This window comes from Ischnura elegans, chromosome 7 (genome assembly GCF_921293095.1).
Source record: "Ischnura elegans chromosome 7, ioIscEleg1.1, whole genome shotgun sequence".
NCBI lineage: Eukaryota > Metazoa > Arthropoda > Insecta > Odonata > Coenagrionidae > Ischnura > Ischnura elegans.
This window is the reverse complement of record NC_060252.1, coordinates 114,512,013-114,527,857: the sequence shown is the minus strand read 5'-3', so window position 1 is coordinate 114,527,857 and position 15,845 is coordinate 114,512,013. Positions and strand designations below refer to the sequence as shown.

General features: G+C 37.9%; 1 protein-coding gene across 1 annotated transcript; it reads left to right on the top strand.

Annotated features, from left to right (window-relative positions):
- The first annotated feature begins 2,094 nt into the window (after positions 1–2,094).
- Positions 2,095–15,450, top strand: LOC124162855 (caltractin-like). The gene is made up of 5 exons (XM_046539532.1): positions 2,095–2,431; positions 3,071–3,223; positions 3,307–3,388; positions 3,466–3,650; positions 14,121–15,450. The coding sequence occupies exons 1-5, from the start codon at positions 2,411–2,413 to the stop codon at positions 14,208–14,210; spliced, it is 531 nt and encodes a 176-aa protein (XP_046395488.1). The 5' UTR covers positions 2,095–2,410; the 3' UTR covers positions 14,211–15,450.
- Positions 15,451–15,845: the final 395 nt, after the last annotated feature.

The following is a 15,845-nucleotide window of genomic DNA, read 5'->3' as shown; positions in this document are numbered from 1 at the left end:
AGATAAATTACCACCAGCCGCCACTGCTTCGATATCAGTGAGGGAGTTGGCACAGTGGTAAAGCAGCGGATTTTCCACTGCAGTCAAATGAAGGCAGTTGCCCGTTTTTTTTTTAACTTTTCTTCTTCTCGCAATTTTCGTGTTATGACTTGCGGTCGAAAGGGCATAGCCGGATAAGAGGGTGAAAAGTCCCCCATCCTGGATTTTTCCCGTACTTGGGGTATGCGATTTGCGATCAAATTGGACAAACCTCCCCACATTTCCAACCCCGCTACAGGCCCACCAGTGCCGGCTAGATCGAAAATACGATTTTCACTCTTTTTTTAATATCTCGGTCAAGAAGGCATATTTTTAATGCTGTTTGCGGCATTTGAAACCTTATTTAATGGAGCAGATTTCCAATTTTGTTCAAGAACTTTGAGCGGGACAAGAGATATGGCGTCGATGTGAAAATTTCTAACGCATGTTTTCATAAAATATGTTTGAGAGGGCCAAAAAGAAAAAACGTTTTCTAGAGGTGTTTTTTAATACCTTTCGGCTGGCGTTTTGAAAAAAAATATTTTTTGGCGATGGAACACCGCGAAAAAATGCGATTAAAAATATGCGATTTTGGCCATTTGGCTCTATGCTCTGGCCCTCCATAACACCCCTTTTTATTTATTATAGTATTCTACCGATTAAGGCGCCCACCACAGGAACATATTTGTATGTATTTGTCTAATTTTTTTCCAACAGCATGTTTTGCGTGTTCTGGCTTTTTTGGCAGATTGCCTTCATGAGTATTTGGCAATTTTTGCCTTGGCATGATGGTACACGTATTTCTTGTTGCCATGCGTAACATTTTTGTGTGCGTGTGAAGTGCACGTGGGAGTCCAATTGCATGCTGGGGATTGATCACCCCCTGCCAAACACCCCATAGGTAGCTGGCAGAATATTATTTAGATGCAGATGTATTTTAATGTTATGTATACCTTTCCTATACCTATATTACCTTCAACATTTGAAGATATTTAACCCCTTGCGCTGTAATGACGAATCGAGCTCGTCATGAACTTTCGGCGCCAAACCGCGCAATGACTCGAGTGTGTCTCGTCACCGGATTTCCATAATTTCAGCACTATTTAGAGACACAACATAATTATTTTGAAAGCTTAAAAATGTTAAAACATTCATGGTATACATGAATTATTAATATTTCATTAAACGTGACGCATTTGAAAGATAAAAGTTATTTAATTCGAGTAGCGATAGCTGTGTTCTCCATGTTTAACAATCATTTATATCTTATATCACGGTTCTGCGTTGATTAGAAAATATCATTTCACAACCTAGCATTTGAAAAAGAACCACAGAAAAAATAAATAGAGAATATGAGCACGATATTCAGAAAATTAATCGAAGTGGAAGGGGTTAAGAGAATATGGACAAAATGTTTTATTGACGGAGTATGACCTGCTTTAATTTTGCGCTTGCTGGAGTTAAGTGATCAATATCTTAGGGCTGAATCACACGATCATTTTTTTCCGTCATTTTCTGGTGATAACTCTAGCGACCACTCGGAAATGATCGTCGCGCGCAATTGTTTTTCTCGATCACTCCAATGATGAGGATTCCCATCACTTTTTTCATCACTCTTCCGGTAGCTTTTTCCGCCGCTGAAACCGTCACTAACACCCCATATCAGCCAATCATGATGCGAAATGATGCGAAAAGCGACGGCGAGAGGGACCGTGTGATTCTGAAAAATGATCACTCGAGCGATCACTTTTCCGGACGCGAACAAATGATCCTGTCATTCAGGCTTTACACTCTTAATTGCGTCGTTTAAATTATAGGAAAAAATAAATGGTGTTTATTTATTTAGTGTTTATTCAAGTATAGCGCGATACTGATTTTGAAAATGTATTCATTAAAACATTTTTAATTAAATAAATTAGTCACATCATGTGATCACGCAGCGATGAATGTAACCCTCGGTGTGGGGCAGTGGCGGATACAGAAAATACTCAAGGGGGGGGCGCAAAAGATTTCTTGAGCTACCTTTACTTTTATCGTAATAAGAAATTAATAAATCCACGTGCGAAGTTTTATTTAAACTCATTATACGCGTATATAAGTCAATATATTACGATACAAAAATGTTCCAACTGTGATTCTACAATGTTCGGCTATGTGAGCGGCCTCGCAAAGGGGGGGCGCGCGCCCCCTGCGCCCCCCATCTGTATCCGCCTCTGGTGTGGGAGTAGTTCCGTGAGCGTCCTAAAGAGGGCTCTCATCCGGGTTGTTTATTTGCCGAGCGGCGGAGCGGTTGCTAGGGAGGGAATTCACTTGCGATCAAAGGTTCCGATCTGCGATCATCGGCTGCGGTATCGTGGTGTTGATAGTGTCATATATTAAAAGAATTGGAAGGATGAACCAGCAGAATATTAACGTAAGCAAGTTCCCTGGCATGATAAAGAACAATTGTAGCCATGGGCGGATGTAGGGGGGGAGGGGGAGGGGGCACGTGTCCCCCCATTCTATACGCTTAAAAAATAGACGTCAGGTTTTTTAATATGGTTATTATTACATTCGTTTTATTTTGTTTTCGATCTCAGCCTCATATCAAAACAAAGAGAATATTTTCTACAGTAATTGTTGTATTATGTTTTTAATCTCAAATATGAGAATACCTGTCAGATCCTTGCAGTGGCACAGCAAGGGGGAGGGGGTTTAGGGGGATAAAAAATACCCCCAGAGCTCAGAGAAATATTTAAGTTTAATTCATATTACTTAATTGGATTAGTATTACTTATAGAATAGCGTTAGGATTAATCAAATATCCCTCAGAAAGCCGTAAAACTCACAATTTTGAACCATTTATGTTAAAAATTTTCTGGGGAGGTTACCCTCACCTCCCGCTTAACCTGGCGGGTATGCAATACCCCCACACACGTAAGTTTTAGTTGCTCCTAAACCCCCCCCCCCCCCAAGCCTTAATTCTTAGCTGCGCCCCTGTACCCCCAGAAAACAATCCTGGGTCCACCCCTGATTGTAGCTAAGTTGAGACTTAACGTTTTCATCATTCCAGTCGCCCAAAATGAATAAGCCATCAGCTAAAGAAAAACGAAGAAAAAAAGCACCACTATTTGAATTCACCAAGGAGCAGCTCAATGATTTAAAAATTGCATTCGAGGTATTTGATCAAGAAGGAACTGGCTTGCTTCCGGCTAATTATTTAAGGGTATGAATGTTGCAGCGACCCTGTGAAATTATTTGTCAATGTTATAAGAGATTACCATCTTTCTAGGTTTTCATTTTTTACAGATAATTCTCCGTGCTTTTGGATTTGAATCTGACCGAGAAGCCATCAATCATTTGCTTTGTCCTCTGGCCAAGGATTATGACGGTGATATGTACAATGACAATGATTCAACTTTCTTGATTTTATTTTAACAACCAATGTAATAGATTTTTTCCTTTCAGACAAGCTTAACTATGAAGAATTTGAGTCGATAATAAGGAAATTAATGTCAGAAGAGCTACCTCTTGAGCTTCAAGTAAAAGCATTCCACCTTTACAACCATAATATCAGCGGGAAAATATCATTTGAAGAGCTGAAGCAAGTGTCCAGCGACCTTGGTGATAACGTAACAGAGGAAACCATCCATGTACAGTAAATTTTTCACATTCATTGCAGTAGTTAGAATAATTATTTCAATAGTAACTTGTATTTAAAGGTGATATAACCTAGTATATTAAGTATGCTTGTTGCATGGGCCATTTTGAACAAGGGATACATTTTGTCGAGGTACACTTAATGAAGACTGTATGTACCTGTATCCACAGCGTTTCTTGAGAGGTTTGAACCATCTAGCTCCACACACTCTCTACAGGTTTGCTTATACTAAAATATTTAGTTCCTTAAGAGTTCTTATGTAATGGAAATCACTTAATGTACAGTGGTTTACAAAAGTTTCTTCACAAATTGAGTGGCACCACTTTCGCCGCCGTTTGGATATTGAGTTTCGGTATTTTCTATGGTACCAGTAGGAGGGAAATTTTAACATCAATTCCCGCAATATTGTTATTACTACATCATTAAATGGTAATGTATGCGGCACATGTGCCATGTTCAATGTAACATGAGCTGTGCAGCTCATGCTATGAAATAAATACACGTCCAGAACTTGAATTTATTTTCTCTCGTAAATTGACCTATGCATGGAGGTATGTTTTCATACAATCAAGGCAGTAGCATTTTGATGATAGTAAACGAACGTAAAATATATAAAAGATATGCTACTACGCCTCTGCAAATAATGCAACACAAATCTAGTGTCACTGAATCAAAATCTAGTTTGCTTTGGTGACACTAGAAGACTGATTTGTTCCCATGCATGACTTAAGAAAACACGTAATTAGACACCATTAATATCAGTGAGCGAGTTGGTAGAGTGGTATAGCAGTGATTTTTCACTGCAATTACGAGTGAATGTGGTGGTTCTGTTCTAGAATTTTTTTTCAATGATACGAAATGGCAGTGAGATATTTTTCTTATCCACTGCTATTGTTATATAATTTGTATAACGAAAGCAAAGGAACTCTTGGAAACCACAGAACAGTCCCATGTTTCAGGCTAACTATGTACTCATACTAGAAAAACATCAAATTTTGATCAAAACTGCAGTAGATCCTCAAAATACTGAAATAGGTCCAGCAGTAATTGAAAATGCAGAGCCCTGTTTAGTTGTTACATGTACTTTATAATTGGTTCTGCTTGAAGTAGGAGTGTAAGTAGGGGAGAGAGTGGCCCACACGATGAGATGTGGGCCACTTTGAGACTGTGAGCATAGTATTTAGCTTTGAAGTCGTGCGATAGATGCTATTACCTTTTGGAGAATAGCATAAAATTCATTATTAACCATACTTCTTCCTTGCATATGGCTGCCATCACTCCATTGCAGATTGATGTACTTTCATTGTTTTCATAGTGCCGAAATTAAAATATGCACTGCCAAGGGCGTTCCCAGGATCAAAACTATGGGCGGGGGGGGGGGGGGGGGGGGGGGGCAAGCAATGGTTGTTCAAGTTGTAGGTAAGATTTAAGCATGGAAAAGGTGAATGAAACCATAGGCGGATCTAGGGGGGGGGGGAGAGAGAGCACAGGGGCATGTGCCCCCTCCCAGACCCTAAAAAATATGCAATATTTTTAATATGGTCCCATTGTCATTGCATTCGTTTTGTATTACGAGGTATCCTTGTGCCCCCCCCCCTACAACAAAAACCTGGATACTGCCTTGCTTCTGCCCCTCCCCAGAAAGAAATCCTGGATCTGCCCCTGAATGAAACTAACATTTTAAGGAAACTGTAACAGCTCTTTATAGTAACTCTGTAACAGTTTTTAAAATTATTTGCTTGAAAGAATATTATTTTCCTTACAGATACTTGCAATTTTTGCTTCTTGGGGGGGGGGGGGGTGCAGCTCTTGCCCCTCGCTGTGTACCCCCATGTGTGATGCTGCTTTCCATTGTCCATTACCACTCAGTTAAGATGGACATTTTGATTTTTCATAGTAAAGCATTAACGAGTGTTTCATATATGACTTTTCAATACATATATTTAAATTAACTTCATCACTCATGAAAAAGGTTGTACGATCAAAACAATCAAAGGCTACACTTTGGGCCCCAATGTGACAGATTTCAGGTGTCTCAATGTGGCCTGTGGAATCGATTAGTAATTAAAATTCAAAACTTTAAGATAAAAGCTAATAAGTAAAACAAAAAACATTACAAAACTTGAAAAAATTCTTTGTGCTGACAAGACCTATTGTAGCTGTGAGTAACTAATCTTTTCCTACCTGAAAATTTGCAAAAATTGATAAGCTTCTTAAAGGTGACTTTTACACCCTCCAGGCGAACCAATAACCATTTATCAAGTTGCTCATTTTGTTGGAGTTGTTTATAAAATTGCTATGATGGATTTGGGGGGAATTACTTTTTGTAAATTGAGTAAAAACCCGTTGAAAATTATCAATTTTGCCATTTTTTCGCGAATTTTCACATATTTAAAAAAATTTCCAGCTTCCGTTTCACATCATCCTCCCCCGAATGATAAAAATATATAGCAACAAGAAACAGCAGTAATAATTAAAATATTTTGCTGCATAGTATAGCAACAATAATTAAAATATGAATCAATGGCTTGGAAGATTCACTTTACTACTCTGGCCCTCGCAGTGCCTCTCCCACTCAGGCTTGGATGGCAATTCTCTTGCTTTCGCAGCTAAAAAAGGAAAAGTAATACTTTCTAATTCCACAAAAAATATAAGATAGAGATTTTATATTCTCATTGGAGTTAAAAAGTACTCTTTCTCCTTAACTAAGGAGTTCCACAAAGTATCAGCCTCTCAAATCAATTATGTATATTGAAGTTGTCATCTTCCCTCAGTATACCTCTAGCGATCGCAGAGTCAACTCTTTCGGTGTTCTGGACAAGGATCCTTTTTTTCCAAGTAGTTTAACTTGTGCAAATCAGTAAAAGTTGTTTTACTCAGGCTTTTTCTAAGTGAATGTCAGTATGTGGGCTTGAGTTATGATTATTACCGTGATTTAATATGCAATTATGTTAAGCATGAGTAAAAATCATCCTCATTGCCTCTGCTATGTTTGCGGTGAATTGACTTAAACATTGCAACAATAACCTCTTTCTTTAATTCTTAAACTGCTTATAACCCTGACTGCTAAATTGGCAGTCAGGGTTAGGATTAAGCTCCAAGTGTTTGCTGCGCCATTTGTAACAGTAATTTGTCCAAACACTTCATCAAACTAATGTAACATATGACACGAAGTTATGCCTAAATGGATGACAATCTCTTAGAAAAGGGCATAAAATGTTTTCCTATAGTACAAGACAGTCAACACTGAAATTAATTTTTACGTAAGATGAAGGATTGATTTTTTTAGTGTAATTAAATGCATTGTTGTTAGAAATGAATATCCCATGTGACTGAGAAAAATGGAGACTGTCTGTCGATTCATCATAGACAAGCTTTAAAGTGGTCCTGTTGGCCAATGGGAATGAGTCCTATCTGCATACTCTGCTGATATCAAGGATATGTACAGAAATATCAGCCGAATCCTTGAAAATATTAATTATCGTGATTGTAATTGATAAGTTTGCGCTGATCTGAAAGTTGTCACTCAACTCATGGGACTTCAATCAGGCTTCACAAAATACCTACTGCTGCTTCCTTTGTGAATACAACAACCGCACCCATGAAAAACGTTACATCTTATGGAACTGGCCTCTGCGAGAAAGCTTCACTTATTTTTATAAAAATGTTGCTAATGTTTCCCTGGTTCCGACAGAAAATATTCTCTTGCCACCATTGCACATCAAACTAGGACAGATGAAATACTTTGTGAAAGTGATCGACAAGACTTCAATTTTTCAAGACAGGATTTCAATCGCTGAATTTCAATTTTTAACTTAAAGTCCTCGTCTTAGTGAGGCTAAAACCAAGGAGAAAATACGTGGGCCCCCAGACTAGGAAACTTTTCCAAGATTCGACGTTTATGAAACACCTGCATCATAAAGAAAATCAAGCTTCGCTTGGATTCTGAAACATGTGTTAGATCTTTTTGGGTGACAAAGAAGTGACGATTACGTCGCCCATGTCAAGGAGTTGCTGTCAGTTTATTAGGCCATGAACTGTAACATATCACTACAAATGCATTTCCTTCATTCACACGTGGACCTTTTCATGGAATATTTTGGAGCAGTTTCAGATTAACCCTTTCACTTCGGACATTGGGTGGAGCCGACGGGCATTTTCATACGCAGAACACCTAACGTCGGGTATAGCTGTCACAGATTTTTCAACGCAGACGACCGGACATCTGCTCTAGCCCACACAAGGGAATGGCAGTGACCGCTGAGGTAGCAATTGTCCAATGCATTCAGGCCCGGCCTGGGACCCAGCTTAGCGAGTCCTTAGGGCCACTCCCCATGCATTAAAGGCCGACATCCTGCTCATTTATAACCATCCTCACCGCAGGAATCCATTGCTTAGTAGTTACATTTTCAACAGTTTTTCCAGTGATATGTTTTACTGCATACTACTATGTTTTTATAATTTGAAATGAATTCTTCGTTTTGTTCTGTGCCCAAGCAATTTTGAAACAGAATTTTAGTGTTAAAAATAATGGACTTCCGGACTTATAGTCTTATTACCTTATATTTACTAACTTTGTTGTAATAAATGGTAGAAACCCATTTATAATTCCACCATGCTTAAAAAAACGTTAGTAATTCTTTGAGAAGAGTAAATCATTTAAAATCAAATGCAATGTTTGGTTGAAAAAAACACTGGTAGCGCAATAAGCTGACCGTGGATTCGTGCTATGATAGTGTTAGAGGGTGAAGTCCAGTAGTCGTGGTAAGGGACATGCACCTCATTCAGCTGGGTCCCAAATCTGAGGGACGAAAATACCCAGGCAACTCACCCCCTAAAAAAGAGCTCCGTTAAGAGAGGTTTAAAGTATTCTTATGCTACTCGTAGCACGAAAACGTTTTTCTATTGAAGGCACCGGCAGGAAAGGGTTAACATTGGGAAGAGTTCCATGAAGATATCACCAAATTTGAGTGGAGATTTTGAGGGATTTGAATGTGGGCATGTTGATATGTATATTAGGCCTACTATGAGAAAAATCTACCTCAGTGTATAAAGGGAAATCAAATACCAAATTACTTATGTTATTCATCAATCTTACATTTGTTATTTTTCTCTTTGTTGATGTGCGTGTGGTATTTAGGGCACCAGCACTGTAGAGTACCTTCTGAACTGTTGGCACACATTTTCATTATTTTTTCTATGCTGTGTTCTTAAATATTTTTATTATTGCTGATATAAGCTGTTGATATATTTTTCCATCATTCTCAGATATTTTGGGTAGGAGAAGATGAAATTGGTGTTGAAATATGAAGAAAATAAGTGAAAAAAGGAAATGTTGATAATTTTTAATGAGTTTTTTAAATCATTAACCCCCAAAATTTACATCCTTACCATTAATTACCATGTTTTAGAACTTTTCACCTCTCAAAAACCTAATAAGAAATATAAATGATAATATAATCCTGTTCATTCCTCCAAATTATTGCAATAGTGATGAAAATTAGAGGGGGGCCACCCCCCAAAAATAGTGGGTGATGGAGGAAAATGGATGTCATATTCGGATTCAGGAGGTCATTTTACACAGGAATCAGCAGGAATGGTATCAGGGCTCGAGAAAAAATTTTTTTTGCCGTCCAGGGTAGTAAGAGGAAAGAATGACATTTTAAATCTCTGTTTTGCAGTCTATTACTTTTATTTTCTGCAGAGAGGAGGATTTTGCTTGTGACCCCAGTAGTAATATCATTAATGTAAAGAAGGAACAAAAGAGGACCTATAACACTTCTTTGGGGTACACCTGAGGTGACTTGAATTATATCCAAGCTAACTCCATCTACAAGAACTCTCTGTTCGCCATCATTTAGGAATGCTTTGATCCAACCTACTATTACGTGCACATCTATACTATGCTCATCGTGCCTCACGGGCTGCACAGTTTCACCCAATTGCAAATAGCAGTTGGTTGATCAAGAGCCTTCCTTGAGGTCCATCTCTTGATGAAGGGGTCACACCACCCCATAATTTTGAGGCTTGTAGGGTCGTGTCTCGGAGGGATGGCAGTAGAGTCACTCTAAAGATGAGGTTTGGGGGATGCAGAGGTAAATCCCATCCCTGTCTCGAACTCATACCAGTTGCTGTCAAAGGGGAACTCTGAGGTATCTGATGTGCCTATTCCTACTCCAAGACCAGCACCTACAAAGAGGCGGACGGGGGGATCGAAGCGATTGGCAACAGGAAGGACATTCAGGTGGCAGCACTAAATTAGGTATCATGGCCAAATAGAGAGGGTCAGTCACGATAGTGCGTTTGTTCGTGTGAAACTGTAACCAAATACCAATAGCGTTTAATACCAAATACCTATAGCATTCTTATAGAAAATCAAAGAAGGAAGAAGTTAATGAGCAGCAAAATGTATTGCGTTTGTAATTGTACCAACCAGTGTGAGACTCTCTCTACATATGTTCATTAAAACCACTAATTTGAGAAAGAAATGCGAGCACATCTTTAGAATGGGCAAAAGTTAGCTTGCTCACTGAAGCCAGAATTAGAATGGGGAAGACTAAAATACATAAAAGGCATGGCATCATCAATGTATTTCTAACTCCTATTTAAAAGATCTTCGCCTAGCTATGCACGAGAGGGTTAGAGGAGGGGATACAGGCAGAAGAAGTTTCATCAACTTTGTAATTATGTATTGCCAATGAATTTTCATGAATCCAATAAGCCCGGAAAGTTGATGAAATAATTAGAATTATTATAACTGAGAATAATGTGAAGTGGCTAGGAGTAAAAACCATGGAATAACTCATAGTAATATTGTACCCATAATGCATACTATGCTGAAGTATGTCCCATGAAAGCCACGCATCTGTGTACATATTTAATGCAGGGTGAGTAACTTAACTACTTTACCAAGTTTTCAATTTTTATTTTGACATTAACACCAAGATTGTCTGAAATAAGAGAATCAAAAGCAGAAGAGGAGAAACAGGGCACAGGGATGTTGCTAATCATTAAGTCAATGAGGGTCTCTCAGTGGGAAGTGATACAGGTTGGATCAATTTTTACAACTTTTTTAACAAAAGATATTAGCTTATTGAGGATGAGAGGAGTTGCCTTATAGATAGAGGTCCGTGAAAGTCGACGACAAAAAATTAGTCTAACGAGATTAGTCAGCTTAAGGTTGGAAGGCGATATTTGGTGGAACTTGTTCGCAGGAAACATAATGAAATACACTCTTGTGGAACATACAAAAGTGTATTTCATTATGTTTCCTAACGAGATTAGTCTCAGAGATTCACGAATAAGGTGTATCCTCAAAATATTCATAAACCTGTATATAAAATTCTAAGTTGCTTGTAAGAGGAGCATATAAAAACTTTTCTGGCGCTAAATAAGTAAATAACATCAGACGCTGAGATGATAAATATTAATTCTGGCTTATACTACAAGTGAATAGTAGATTTTCCTGCACACGGATAACTAATGGAAGACCCGGGACAGAACGTGCTTGAAATTACTATAACACGCTGCACAAACCATAAGATACCACACTAAGCTTTCATATACTCTTAACTCCTAATAAACAGTATTTTCTACCTGAATGACACTGACTGTTCGCCAGGAACAGATATTTTTAACTGTTCTTTTTACTTAACAGGTTCAAAGCGAACGGTTCATCAAAATGAACAGTTTAACCCACCTCCAGAAGGGTGGGATAATATTAAAACGGAAATATTCAAATAGGCGGAGAAGTTAATTGGCTAAGTTTACAGTAGAAGGATAAAGAATTGAGTTGCGGATGGGCAAAAGAGAAAGGAACGAAGAAACATTATAATCTTCCAATGGTGTTAGCTCAGTTGTACAGTGGAAAGGGGGTAAGAGGATAGACCACTTGACGCAGTTGAATTTTTTTCAAGGCGTCGCAAACAAAAAGCTCTTTGTAAGCAAAATTGTTCATCTCGACCAGTCTCCTGTGATCAACACCAGCCTGTAATCCCTAGAAATTGGCCCATACCCACTCGTTTACCCTCATTATAGGTGTAGCCACTTCTTTCTCACTATACCGGGCTCATTCTATCCTGCACAGCCCATCTACCACCATAGGAGTCGTCTCCTCTTAAACACGACACTACGTTGAATGAGGTCTCATGGTCGGGAAATGGAATCCGTATCCTCTTATGGATAGTATAACAACAAGAGCTTTAAGAATGAGGAAGAAATAGGTAGGTACCCTTGTGAAAAATAAGACTAAATCAAAGCGGAAAAATATAAAAAAAACAGTATTCTGAAACCAAAAAATTTTAATTTCATCGTGAGTATAGAGTCAATGTCGCTGACTCATGGCCCAATAAAGCGGCATGCTGTCCAAAATATGCAGAAAATACTCTGGGATATTCCTCTAATGGGTTCCGTTCTTCAAGATCTGCACAAAGTAAGCGGCTGCCCTAAGTAACCGGTGGAAACCCATTAACCGGAATCTATTGTATTGAATATTTTTACCTTCAAATGCTAGTTGAATGAACATGACATGTAATTTTGATACAATTGTTTCTCTTGCTGGTAATTACTCTTGTTTTTGAGGAGTTTTTCCCTCACCTGCTCAGTGACAGATGAAAGGAGTTCCCTGTGTCTGAGCATATGTTATGAATTTGACAACGTACTGCCACAACATGTAGTAACTTTAAGCGAGAGAAATGTCAGTTGAGTCATAATTTCTAAGGCAGAGAAGGCAAATGGTCAATTATTGGGACAAAAAAGGGATATCAGAAATCAATCAGTTCAAGTCATTTATATCGTGCCATTACAAAATTTGCAGTTCCAGGAAGTAGGAATATAGGGCCTAAGTAAAGCTTAATTGACCATAGTAAATCAGAAATACTCCACAATCCCAATAATACATGTTCTGAAGTAATATACAATCGTGGCAGTGGTTCATTGCCATAGTTTAAGGAATAAGATTCCTGAATTCCACTATTTAATTCGTATTATGAAGTGAAATGTCATCATAGGAACAGAAAGTTGGCAAACATGATGATTCAGACAGTAAAGTCTTCCCAAAATCGTTCACAGTTTATTGGAAAAATAGAATTAATAGAGCTGGAGGCGGAGTATTTACAGCTATTTAAAAATTCAATCGTCAGTCTAACAGAAACTGCAACTGAGAGCAGAGTTGAATCCATGCAGTGTTCAATTAAATGCACAACATATATCTAAAACTGTATTAGTATGCTCGTATTACAGGCCACCCAACTCAAATATAACATCAATGTTGGATTTTGAAACACAAATAAACAGCTTAGGATCCAAGTATCCTGAAATAAATTTGATTGTAGGTGGAGATTTTAACGTACCTTCTATAAATTGGGTGACGTATAGCTTCATTCCCGGTGGGAGAGATAAAGTGATTTGCGAGGCATAACTGGACGTTATTTCATCAAATGCAATGCTTCAAATAGCATCGGTACCTGACAGAGGAGAAAATATTCTTGACTTATAAGCGACAAATATACCACATCAGGCAATAACCATGAACACCATTGAGGGAATCAGTGACCATAGGGTAGTAACAGCTAAGTTTTAATTAAATATCACTAAATTTTTTTAAAAAGAACGGAAAGTTTTCATTTTTAAAAGAGCTGACTTTGATGGATTCAAGAATCGTCTGAAAAATGTTTTCCCCTTGTTTCAAGAATCAGCAATAAAGCTAAGTGTAGATGGTACTTGAAAAGCTTTTCTTTCGCTCGTAACTTCGGGAATAAATAGCTACGTCCCTATTAAAAAAAAAAGATGGTAGTGAACCGATATAAAGTATGATGCGTAAGTGAGAAAATCATTGAGGTGACAGAGAGCGTACCATGCTAAATGAAAAAGTCAGCAGGGATTTATCCACTAATGAACACAAGTTAATAATTAAAAAATATAAGCTGCCTAAAGCCCCCACAAAGGAAGCGTTCAGGAATGCATTCACAAATTTTAAAAGGAGAACACTTGTTGAGCAGTTATGGGATAACCCAAAAGCATTTTAGTCTTACGTTAGGGAAGTTGAAGGTAAAAGGAAAGCCCATGGATTCTAGAAGAAGGAGAGAAGAGGGGAGGAACACAGCAAGCAATGGTCATTGCGTGCACATGGCCATCATGACCACTCACGCATGGGTATACACCATACTATGGCAAATATGGGTACATACTCACATGTGCCATTCTTGATCCCACATTTCATATGGAATTGTCACTAGATTGATATACAGTTCTGTAGTCAATAAAAGGAAAATGAATGAAGGATAAAAAAAATAAATAAAATTTAAAATGTAACGATGCCAAGTGTCCATGATAAAAAGAAGAACACAATGGCAATTTCCACACTTTTAATGTCAACTCAGCAACCGACCATGGTTTCAACACGTATCATTTTCAAGGAACATATTTTTGACATTTCACAAAACGTATTTTTAATTCTTTACAGGACATGGTGTGGGGAGCCACCAAAGGCTTAAGTGAAGAAGTGGACTTGGATGATTTCCAGAGAATTCTCAAACAACCTGAACCATTCTGAAACTTGAAAGTACAACGAATTCCATCATGCAGAGTGTTTACTCAAAGATTGGATAGATTTACATATTTAAATGAAAACTTCACCAGAGTTACTTGTACACTTAAATGAAAGCAATCCCAACAAAGACCAATTACATAAGCAATCAAATAATTTGTGGGGCAGTGGGACTCTCCAAATGAATTGTCAGTTGAATGATCCCCTAATGCATTAACATAAAATATTTCAATTGTTTAATTTTGAGTCATATTGTCACTCCTTACCTTCATTTACTCAGTTGCATTCCTCTCTTATCTACTTTTCCCACAAAATGATAACTCAGAAAGGGAGTAAGTCTTCAGTTTTGCAAAATTCACTTTAGAGCAAAATTATGATTTAGGCTTGATTTACTTTAGATGTCCGACTTAATATATAAAACATAAACTAACAATTGATAGAGAAACAGCAGTGCAAAAATAAACAAGTGATAATAATGAAAATGTAAGGGGGGCAATTTGTTGAATAACAAGAGAAATGCAAGGATTTTTCGAGGAGGGTCATAGTCAAGGAATAAGAATAAGAGCTTACATCACTCACGCTAGTTTGATGAACTAGTTTTTCCTCAAATCCCATTTACCCTCAGACACATAAATCTCCACACCCATCAAAAGAGATAAGGTATTTGGAGGAGGCAACCAATGGCTAAGGTCATTTTTATAATCAAGCAAACAGAACCACTAATGACATTCACCTGAAAGACTACCCCAGCACTATCTCCCAAAAAGGTCCCTTATCCTGCCTATCAAAAATATACAACAAATTATGTACCACTCAATATCTCATTTCACCTGTACCATTTAAGAATACTCTGAAGAAGTATTTAGTGAGCAACAGCTATTATAGCCTGAAGGATTTCATGTTAGGCTCTTGAGTAATTTTTGTCCATCTGTTACTAAAAATTGTGACTATTCCGATGTGTACCTCATTTATTGTAACTATTTTTATTTATTTTTTTAAGTCAACTTCCAATGTCACCTGTACATGTGACCACTAGGAAAATTAAATAATTATTATTACAATTTGTGCCATTAGAGAAGGAAGGCTGTGACATTTTTTTAAGCACCCCAAAAATTTTTAAACTACCTGCCCCTCCATTGCTGTTGTGATTTCCCCTCCATCCACCTGCACTGCAAGTCAGCCTAGGTGAGAGCCACCCGCTCTCTTGAACTGGCTGTTGTCAGAGCAACATCGCTCGTGCTTTGACGGAGATGTTCAAAAAAGTCTTTCGGTGTTGCCACATGCCGTTTCTTGTATGTCTAACGTTCATTTTGGGGAAGGGCAGTAGCTATATGTTATTACTGAAATACTAATTTAAACTGCAATACCTACTGAATTTAAAATACTTATTCTAGAAATACTAGTTAAATGAAATTATTAAGAACTTATGATATAATTTTTCTCTCGTTATTTATGTTCCTTTCCTCACTTTCTGAGCAGCAGATAAAAAGAGTTCCTTCAATAAGGGCTAACATTTAAATCTGGGAAGTTTTTGACGACGTTACACCACACCGCTCTCAAGGAAAGGCACCAAGAAGGCCAATCCTCAACATACCATCGGATGAACAAAGCACTCTAGCACGGATTGGGCACACACTGAAA